This window comes from Pocillopora damicornis, chromosome 5 (assembly GCF_964200805.1).
Source record: "Pocillopora damicornis chromosome 5, jaPocDami1.2, whole genome shotgun sequence".
NCBI classification, from domain to species: domain Eukaryota; kingdom Metazoa; phylum Cnidaria; class Anthozoa; order Scleractinia; family Pocilloporidae; genus Pocillopora; species Pocillopora damicornis.
This window is the reverse complement of record NC_142674.1, coordinates 7,395,619-7,406,134: the sequence shown is the minus strand read 5'-3', so window position 1 is coordinate 7,406,134 and position 10,516 is coordinate 7,395,619. Positions and strand designations below refer to the sequence as shown.

Here is a 10,516-nt window from a genome sequence, read left to right as displayed (position 1 = left end):
CTAAAGCATTTTCGCTGAGGATACAATTTATCTATATTTTGGGGTGTTTTTAATGAAACAATTATTCCATCCGCGCCTTTTGGATATGAATAAAGGGGGCAAGTTTCTAAAGAAACTGTGGCGTGTCGGTGGAAGAGTATAACAGGGTAATTTAGTGTTATCAACTGAGTTGATAACGTAAATTGGCCACCGTAAAGAGTTTGAAAGCTGACGTTTCGAGCGTGAGCCCTTCGTCAGAGCGAGAATGAAGGGCTAACGCTCGAAAAGTCAGCTTCTAAACTCTTTACGGTGGCCAATTTACGTTATCAACTCGGTTGATAATACTAAATTACCTTGTTGGATATGGGCTGGATTATGACCAACTCGGCCCTACGAGACTCGTTGGCTATCAATCATTTCATATCCAAAGCACGCTCGTGGAATAATTGTTTAGAAGTCGTGCTCCGTTGCCCAACCCGCCACCATAGCCTCCAACAACTGCGCGCAAAAAACTCGGCAAATCAAAACCATCAATATTTACTCTTCCTCTTCCCTGTAGAAAACATATTTTCTGTAACTTCATGGGACTTGAGATGGTAACTTCGATTTCTGACAATTTAAACGATCGAAAAACTTGAAATATTTGTATGTATGATCGCTTATGATATAGGTTTTATTTTCTTCATCACGGAGGTGGTCTATCAGTGCCAAAATATATCATGTGAAAGCTAAAACATCAAAGATCGGTTAATCATTATTTAATCATAAACAATGCTAGAGTATAGAATCGTTTTGTCAATCAATGTATAACGCGGCCAATCAAAACGACTTTATACTGCCAGAAACTATTTAAAAACACCTGCCTGTCGTATGAAACCTTCATTGTGTGAGTAAGCAACTTTAATCACTTTCTAGAATTTTAAAAGTTTACTGAGTCAGAAGTTAAAACTATCTGGACGAAATTTAACAATTCTTCGCCAACACGCTTCCACAAAATGGTAAGTGGTTATTTGAGCATTACATTTCAAAGACAGATTCGTTTGATGTTGTTTACAACGAAAAATCTTGCGGCAAGCGAAATTGTGATATCATTATGAAACACAGATCTGATGATTTCCATATGCGAACGTAACCATTTAACGTAGCTATTGTGAACGGTCGAACGATACACTGACGGCCATGATATAATTTCATGTACCTTTTCATTTCTAAAAACTTGGAAAATATTTGATACATCCACCAAGTTTCTTTTGCATGAAAAACTAGACGTTAAAAAAAAGAGCCATTTTAACTTTAATTTAATTTACTTTAATTTAATTCACTTTAATTTACACTTCAGAGTTAATTCTCTGTTTCACCATTCATTTTAACTTTACTCCCTCAAAGCATGGACTGCCTACAGATTCATTCAACTCCTAAAGTTTCAAATAAATTATTAAGTCAAAGTGATTAACGCAGAGAGAAATAAAGCAGTGTGGAAAAAAAGCAAAGAGATTGCATGAAACTGTCCTACAGCACTCTAGGAAAGAAAAAACACTGTTAATTTTCAGGACAAATGAGATTTAATGTCTCCCACGTTGGTTCGGGTGATCTCCAGGGGATTTGCATGCGGTTATGCCTCAGCGGCACCATGTAGATGCAAAAGTCCTCTATAGTCAGGGGATGTTGGTTGTGTTACAAAAAACTTACCCGATCCCCCCTTAGGGCTCTGCAGTATTCAAATGATCCTCCCTCATTGGCAGTTAATTTTCTGTACTCCCCCCCCTTTAACTCCCATGAGTGACCAAGACACTCTCCTTACAATATCAATACAATATCAAGCAGATAAGTGATTAGTGATAAATTGCGCATTTAGTTTTCTATGCTTGAGAAAGCTTGCCGCAAAAGTAATCAGAAATGTATCTTCATGTCTTTTTAATTGTTTTTCTGCTGTTGTTTTACAGGGATGATCTCTATTTCCTCTTTCTTCTTTCTCGAGGAACACCAAAGCAATTTTGAAACTGAACATAAGAAAACGCATTCCTATCAATAATTAATTTATTTAACCGCTCTCTAAATAAAATATCTGTTTCTCTCTGTTTCTTACATTACTTGAATAGGGGTCGTGAAATTTTATCTTTTGCTCGGAAAAAGGTAAAAAAATTGTCATTCATGAATAATGAGTAGTTCTTAGCTGAAATTAAGGCTTTTAGTGTGCAGTATTGCGTTTCATGTTTTGTATTAAGTTTTATTACATAGCAGAGTTCGCAGTGCGCGCAGCAAGGCCCATATTTATTAATAATGGTCTAATAAGCATGACAAAACATTGTTTTTCTCCCTTGTCATCATAGTCAAAGACTCGCACGAAAATGATGAGCATTCATTTCAAGATGTCACCATCTCTGTTTATCTGACTTGACTGACTTGAAATATTTATTAATGAGGAAGCCGTGAAAATTCCTGCTTTTTACTCAAGACCATTGAAAATTTAGAAATACTCGCTGGCGGCTCTTGTTTCTGAGCTCCTTTTGTTTTCTCGAATTCATGGGCTGAGTTCATCATTTCACTGCAGCCGGATTTAAAACTAGCGAGAGTGTGTGTTTGCCCCGAATTGGCTGGTACAATGTTCCAAAGCACCGCTTCATTATAGCTGAAGTTTGTTTTCAGGAGTTAGTACGGGGATGTGGAATAGCTAATTTTCCCTTAGAATCCCTTAAAGAATACTGTTAAATATTTCACTCCGATCAATAACCATAAATTGCAGATAACCAGGGGCAATACCATAAAGTAATTTATGGTCCGCAGTTTTTTTTTTTTAAATTTTCGTCAAAGATCAAGTTTTTCCCACTACCAAGTCTTCTAAAAAAAGATCATCAACGTTGGCATCGTAGGAAGAAGAGGTCAAAATACGCGCAGTGCGATTCTGCAGTTTTTTGTAATTTAGTTGCGAGAAATTTATTGCAATTCTCCCATAGGAACTTGAATGAGGTTGAACTAAAGGACGATAGATGCATAGGAGCGTTTCAAATTTCAATTTTCCAACACAACCTGACTATAAAGAGAAACCGCATCGAACAACTTTTAATGGAAGAAAACTCAAAAGCCACCACTTAAATCACATTTTCAATATCTCAAAACTGCATTTAAAAGAATAACACAAAATCCAGGATTTTCACCGAGTCAACAGATTTTAAGATTCTTTTTTTTTTTTTTAAGGCAAAAAAACAAAGTAAACATAATTGGCGACTACCAGTCGTCAATTCTCTTCTTTTTCTTGTGCTTTCGTTTCGGCTGCCAAATTGGTTTCTGTGGTTTGGGTGGCATATTAGCGGCAGCCTTTCTGTCTTTGTACTCTTTCCTGCAAGAAATGACAAGCATAGAATAAGTAAAGCTTATTGAAGTCAGATTTCCTCATTAATTCAGTTAAATATTTAACCATTGTCTATTAACCGTAAATCTGACGCATGCACGCAATGGATGGACTTTTGATCCAAAAGAGAACAGGTGACAACACTTCAAAGGCTCTGTTTTTACATCTGCGTAGCTTCGTGATAACAGCAGAATTTCTACTAATTGCTAAAAAATTTGAGCTGCATTGAATTGGGGTCGAATCCCTTGCAAATCATGATATTTGACACAGTTGAAGGAGCTACTTAGTGTTATACACATCTTAAAATCCTTGCGCTATATTTCTAAGTCGTAATTTTCAATTCATTTTTATCTTATACATTCCAGTACTTTCTATATCATTTTGTGTACTTTCTAGTCTCTTGCAGAGGGCATTAGATTGAAGGTAATTTTCGCGCCAGAAAATTTACTCCAAATATCACGGGATGGCAACTGACTCATGGGAACTAATTACCTATTAGAGAGACCCCGCTCGTTTGGCTACTGATTTCAAACAAAATAATCTTAACCCTTTACACCATAACATTAGTATTCATATTTCCGCACGGTTCTCTTTAAATTTGCTATGGTACTGACAAGGAGTATTTTTGATTGACAACAAGGGGTTTCTAAAATGAGTGATCATTTCCTTTATTCTCATAACGTTTCTGTTTGATTTAAGGCTGATATTGTGAGGAGAAATTAGAGGCCAGCCACTCTCAGGGGTTAAAGAGTTATTCATTTTTTAAAAACAGTTATTTCGCAGCATATAACTTACCATTTCCGTCCGATGAATTTCACAGTTCGCACACATAACCGGTAAACGAGGAAAGCAGCAACCAAAAGAGAAACATTGACGACCAAACCAGCGGAGAAAGCGTAGACGCCATCTTGCCAGGAAACGAAATCAAAGCGAGTTTCAATTTGTTTCACATGATCTGTTGGAAAAAAAAACTAATGTCATGGATAGTGAAGAAAAAAAAGTTTCCAAAAACTAGTAACCGCTCTTTTTCTTTGAATCGAATGTAATAATCGTGGTATGAAATTGTGCAGCTGCAGAAATAAAAAGAAATTGAGTCATCCTCTATAAATTGCATCGTATGGCCCGTGTAAAAGAAAATAGCTGATTATAGATAATAATGATAAATCCAGCTCAGCCGAAAGTGAAAAGTGAAATGATCTCTCTCTTTGCTGTCAGGCCAACTTGTGAAGTGGAAATTCAATTCTGAGCAGAGTTGACTTACCATGTAGGAAACCAAAATATAAATCAACTGCAACATCAGTGATATAAAAGAAGACAGGCACAAATGGTTCAACAATCCACGTCACTCCGTAAATCATCATCTGGATCAGCTCAACTGACTTATTTTGGACCATCTCGGCAAATAAATATGTCGCAGTTATGGTAAAATCCGCTAAAATCCATAAAATCCAAGCCAACCATTCCGTACAGTTCCATAACAATTTTCCAAGCCACCGCTTTGCTCCATTCCACGTCAAGTCTGAGAACCATTCGAATTTCTTCCGAGTCCAATTAACCGTTCCAATCCAGGTGTACTTAAGTCCATACCATACTTTTCCAATCACTACCCTTGAGACCATAATGCATTTCTTCCAAATCCCTGAGGTCATTTCCAACGTACCGTCACGCACCTGGGTCATTACCGACATTGTAAAGTTCCACATCCGAGATATCAATGCAGGAGTTGTAATCTCGAAAACCTCATGGTCAGAGCACGTCGTGTTTCTGAGATACTCAGGGATTTCCTTGCACTTGAAGATCTGACAATGATGATTTAGAGAAGTCATTGGCCATGTGAAATACGGAAAAGTAGTCCGGTTAGCTTAGTACTTTAAAACATAAAATATCAACGGAAAACGGAAGATAAAACGAACCATCAAATCTAATACCTTTGAATGTTTAGGTCTGATGTAGCCATACGCTTTGCTGTTAACTTCAATGAAATCCTTTTCGTAAATCAACTTCAGGTCAACATCCATGGAGGGAATTTGTATCTTAACCGCAATCTGTTGTTCAAGACAAAAAAACCTTCATATCGAAATGGCTGAAAATATTTTAACTCTGAAGATTTTTAAAAATTTATTCTAAATACTGCAAGTGCTAAAACATTGGTCCATGCAGCTGGATTTTCCTGGTTTCAATAACGACGCGCGAATCGCTGGTACCTATTTATACTTCCTGGTTTGTGAAAGACGCTGCAAGAGTTGTGCGTCTTATCCGCGAAACAAGGTTTCAAATTACAAATAGGATATTTTTTGGAACCGCATTTCTGTGCAGCCAACAATAAGTATGCCTTAGAAATCTAAATTTCGGCAAACCTTGTTGTCCCATTTTGCAGTCATCATCATCATCTTGTGTTCGTTGAAATCATTCGGCTCTTGCCTCTCACTGACTCGAGTAAACATTTCTACGCAGAAAAAAAATAAGTAATTTGGTACAGTAGTGAATTGTATTAGTGTAGCGTAAAGTGACGAAGCGTATGTCAATGCAATGACTTGTTCATTAACACTAAAAAAAAGCAAAATATAAAAAAATAAATAAATAAATCTCTGCCGAAAATAAACATGTTTTATAAATTTCCATGCATTGTTAAAGCATGTTGAATTTCTTTCATTGTCGTGTACTTGCCGATTCTTTAAATTGACCAAGGCGCGTTCATTTTGAAAGAAACTTAAAAGGATTTAGCGCAACTTAACCTTTCGTAAAGCGCGCAAAACTAAGACATGAACTTAAAACCACGCGTGCAATAACCATAGGAACTAGAAACATTTGATCTGCGGAGTGATTTAAAGTATTTTTCATAAGAATGTGCTTTGCAAAGATTTCCAACCTCTTTACTAGACAGCAACGAAAACTAAGCGAATCCCTTCGAAACATTGTAAACCGGTTGACATGAAGAGCAGCAAGTTAAGCCGTTGTTCCTATTACTAAGTCCAAAGTCATAACCTGCAAAGCTTTAAGATAGAGAAAAATGTTTGTCAAAGGGAGAAAAAACCTTACCGTCCATATTAGCAATGTTTGTAGCATTAGAAAACAACGATAAAAGCGAAAGCGCTATTATCGCAGTCACCCACTTCATCTCTGATTTGTCTCCAAACTTTTTTTTTCTCTCTCACGAAAAGCGCAACCTTGCTCTTGCCGCGAAAACGAAGTGAAGTAAAGATTGACGTTACAATAATTCTGTATGACGTAGGCCGGATGTCAACTGCGCGCGCGAGATGGTCGTTAAACTTGGTCCTACGCCCGGCTTTAGAGAGTTCTAGATCGGCAAGGAGATATAACATTCATATAGCTTTTCGATAAATAGCGGCCTGCTATGATTTTAGATCGGAAATTTTTTCAGGTAATACTGATGGCCTGATTTATTGTTCACACGCGTACGAAAACCTTAGAAAGAAATTAAGAATCAATTAAGGTCGCAGCAAAGCAGTCTTTCCTTCTCTTTACTTTCCTTAATCCCAACCAGTTATTTTCTGTTCGTTCCCTACCTCTTTCTTTTCTTTCGCTCGCATAACGTCTTCGCTTCAGGCTTACACAGTGACGGCCTGGAAGCAGGTGCACTCCCCGTCCTAGGCATTGCTTGTTGAGGGAACCTGTAGCAGCTACGGTGAGTGATGGTACATGCGCTTAGTATTCATTTGATATTGGTTTTTATTAAAAAACTGGACCACTGGATGATGCAATTCAAGAGTTTTCATTGGCTTACCCATCACGGGTTGTGAGCCATTATACCATTCTCTAAGCGTTAACTCAAAATTAAAGCGGAGCCAAAACATTTTCGAGGATACAATTTATCTATATTTTGGGGTGTTTTTAATGAAACAATTATTCCACCCGCGCTTTTTGGATATGAATAAAGGGGGTAAGTTTCTAAAGAAACTATGGTGCCGCGTCGGTGGGAGAGTATAACAGGGTAATTTAGTACTACCAGCTGAGTTGATAACGTAAATTGGCCACCGTAAAGAGTTTGAAAGCTGACGTTTCGAGCGTTAGCCCTTCGTCAGAGCGAGAATGAAGGACTAACGCTCGAAACGTCAGCTTTTAAACTCTGTATGGTGGCCAATTTACGTTATCAACTCGGTTGATAACACTAAATTACCTTGTTGTATATGGGCTGGATTATGACCAACTCGGCCTTACGAGACTCGTTGGCTATCAATCATTTCATATCCAAAGCACGCTCGTGGAATAATTGTTTAGAAGTCGTGCTCCATTGCCCAACCCGCCACCATAGTCTCCAACAACTGCGCGCAAAAAACTCGGCAAATCAAAACCATGAATATTTACTTTTCGTCTTCCCTGTAGAAAACATATTTTCTGTAACTTCATGGGACTTGAGATGGTAACTTCGATTTCTGACAATTTAAACGATCTAAAAACTTGAAATATTTGTATGTATGGTCGCTTATGATGTAAGGTTTATTTTCTTCATCACGAAGGTGGTCTATCAGTGCCAAAATATATCATGTGAAAGCTAAAACATCAAAGATCAGTTTATCATTATTTAATCATAAACAAAGCCAGAGTATTGAATCGTTTTGTCAATCAATGTATAGCTATTGTCAACTTTCAAACCACACACTGACGGCCATGATATAATTTTATGCACCTTTTCATTTCGGAAAACTTGGAAAATATTTGATACATCCACCAAGTTTCTTTTGCATGAAAAACTAGGCGTTAAAAAAAGAGCGATTTTAACTTTACTCCCTCAACGCATGGACCACCTACAGATTCATTCAATTCCTAAAGTTTCGAATAAATTATTAAGTCAAAGTGATTAACGCAGAGCGAATTTAAAGCAGTGTGGAATAAACGCAAAGAGATTGCATGAAACTGTCCTACAGCACTAAGTATAGATTGAGCATTATGTAAAGATTTCCTCAAGGAAAAGAGAAACACCGTTAATTTTCAGGACAAATGAGATTTAATGTCTCCCACGTTAGTTCAGGTGATCTCCAGGGAATTTGCATGCGGTTATGCCTCAGCGGCACCATGTAGATGCAAAAGTCCTCTATAGTCAGGGGATGTTGGTTGTGTTATAAAAAATTTACCCGATCCCCCCTTAGGGCTCTGCAGTATTCAAATGATCCTTCCTCATTGGCAGTTAATTTTCTGTACTCCTCCCTTTAACTCTTTAACTCTCATGAGTGACCAAGACAGAATTGCACTTTACAATATCAATACAATATCAAACAGATAAGTGATGAGTGATAAATTGCGCATTTAGTTTCCTATGCTTGAGAAAGCTTGCCGCAAAAGTAATCAGAAATGTATCTTCATTTCTTGTTAGTTGTTCTTCTGCTGTCGTTTTTACAGGGATGATCTCTATTTCCTCTTTCTTTCTCGGCTCCAAATGCGAGGAACACCAAAGCAATTTTGGAACTGAACATAAGAAAACGCACTCCTATCAATAAGTAATTTACTCAACCGCCCTCTAAATAAAATATCTGTTTCTATCTGTTTCTTACATTACTTGAATAGGGGTCGTGAACTTTCATCTTTTCTCGGAAAAGGGTAAGAGTGTGTGTTTGCCCTTAAATTGGCTGATAAAATGTTCCAAAGCACCGCTTCATTACAGCTGAAGTTTGTTTTTGAGACCTAGTGCAGGGTAGTGGAACAGCTAACTTGCCCTAAGAATCCCTTAAAAAATAGTTAGATATTTCATTCCGATGAATAAACATTAATTTCAGATAATCAAGGGCAATACAATTAAGTAATTTATGGTCCGTTGATTTTTTTCAGAATTTTCGTCAAAGATCAAGTTTTTCCCACTCTCGAGTCTTACAAAAAGATCATTAACGTTGGCATCTTAGGAAGAAGAGGTCAAAATACGCGCAGTGCGATTCTGTAGTTTTTGTAATTTAGTTGCGAGAGATTTATTGCAATTCCTCCATAAGAACTTGACTGAGGTTGAACTAAAGCATGATAGATGCATAGGAGCGTTTCAAATGGGACAAAGGACCTACTTCGCCTGGAGATGCCCGAATGCCAGAGGCAACTTCTTTTTAGATATTTCGATATCAGTATATTCCGAGGTAAATTTTTATCTGTATATACGCCAAGAAATCTTCTAAATGAAACTTGCTTTATAGCGCTCTACCAACCGAGCTAACAAGCCAACTGGGAGCTGGTCATGATGTTGGTTCCAAATAAACCCGTCAAGTGATGAATAAACGGTTAAGAATATTAAAAACAGTTGGTTTGTTAGCTCAGTTGGTAGAGCGCTGCACCGGTATCGCAGAGGTCATGGGTTCAAATCCCGTACAGGCCTGAATTTTTTTCAGGCCTTGTTTTCACCACTGCCCAAGTAGTGCACATTACTGCGAGGATCACTTTCATTCACGTCTTTATCCGCAGTTCAAATATATGACTTCCATATATTCTTAACCGTTTGTTGTTATTGTTATTGTTGTTATATTTGTACCTAGATATTTGTATTACCCGTATTTGTTTGTTTTTTTCAGTCGAAACACGTCTACACATCTTTGCATCCAACTGCACGTATACCCGGCAAATGGTTTCAATATGCATTCATTATCCGACGTTAAACGTGTAGTATTTATCTACAGGTGCGAATTTCTGGAAAAAACCACAAAGCAAAGTATAGAACGATCATACCAATCCCGAACTACTTTCAACCCCGAATTAAAATTTGCCACACTTTCGGAATACAATCTTTTAGCTTCAACTTCTCCTGGAAAGGGCGTAATTTCACGTTAATGGCAGGAATAGAGATTACTCTGATTTATTGACCATAAGAACGCAGCCCTCGCTTTCATTACAACCAGACTATAAAGATAAACCGCATCGAACAACTTTTAATGGAAGAAAACTCAAAAGCCACCACTTAAATTACATTTTCAATATCTCAAAACTGCATTTAACAGAATAACTCAAACTCCAGGATTTTTACCGAGTCAACAGATTTTAAGATTCTCTTTTTTTTTTTTAAGGCAACAAAACAAAGTAAACATAATTGGCGACTACCAGTCGTCAATTCTCTTCTTTTTCTTGTGCTTTCGTTTCGGCTGCCAAATTGGTTTCTGTGGTTTGGGTGGCATATTAGCGGCAGCCTTTCTGTCTTTGTACTCTTTCCTACAAGATATGACAAGCATAGAATAAGTAATGCTTATTGAAGTCAGATTT

The 10,516-nt window shown here is 37.4% G+C and overlaps 2 protein-coding genes across 2 annotated transcripts in view; both read right to left on the bottom strand.

Annotated features, from left to right (window-relative positions):
• Positions 1–3,019: 3,019 nt before the first annotated feature.
• On the bottom strand, positions 3,020–5,454 carry LOC149044933 (uncharacterized). Its single transcript, XM_089207709.1, has 4 exons — positions 5,257–5,454; positions 4,590–5,127; positions 4,124–4,283; positions 3,020–3,316 (listed from the first exon to the last, which is right to left on the bottom strand). Exons 1-4 carry the CDS (start codon positions 5,344–5,346, stop codon positions 3,205–3,207), a joined length of 900 nt encoding a protein of 299 aa, XP_089063835.1. The 5' UTR covers positions 5,347–5,454; the 3' UTR covers positions 3,020–3,204.
• A 4,714-nt stretch (positions 5,455–10,168) lies between these two features.
• The window catches only part of LOC113671975 (uncharacterized), a 2,768-nt gene continuing 2,420 nt past the window's right edge, over positions 10,169–10,516 (bottom strand). The window contains exon 5 of the mRNA XM_089205783.1: positions 10,169–10,465. Coding sequence (XP_089061909.1) covers positions 10,354–10,465 — 112 coding nt within the window. The 3' untranslated portion in view covers positions 10,169–10,353. The remainder of the gene's footprint in view (positions 10,466–10,516) is intronic.

What these genes read in the sequence shown, in the direction of transcription:
- LOC149044933 (XM_089207709.1), bottom strand. Translation starts at nt 5,346, where the DNA reads ATGGATGTTGACCTGAAGTTGATTTACGAAAAGGATTTCATTGAAGTT. An exon ending in TCAGACCTAAACATTCAAAG is followed by an intron (nt 5,128 to 5,256) that starts GTATTAGATTTG and finishes CATCATTGTCAG; the next exon opens with ATCTTCAAGTGCAAGGAAAT. An exon ending in AAATTCATCGGACGGAAATG is followed by an intron (nt 3,317 to 4,123) that starts GTAAGTTATATG and finishes CATTTCTTGCAG; the next exon opens with GAAAGAGTACAAAGACAGAA.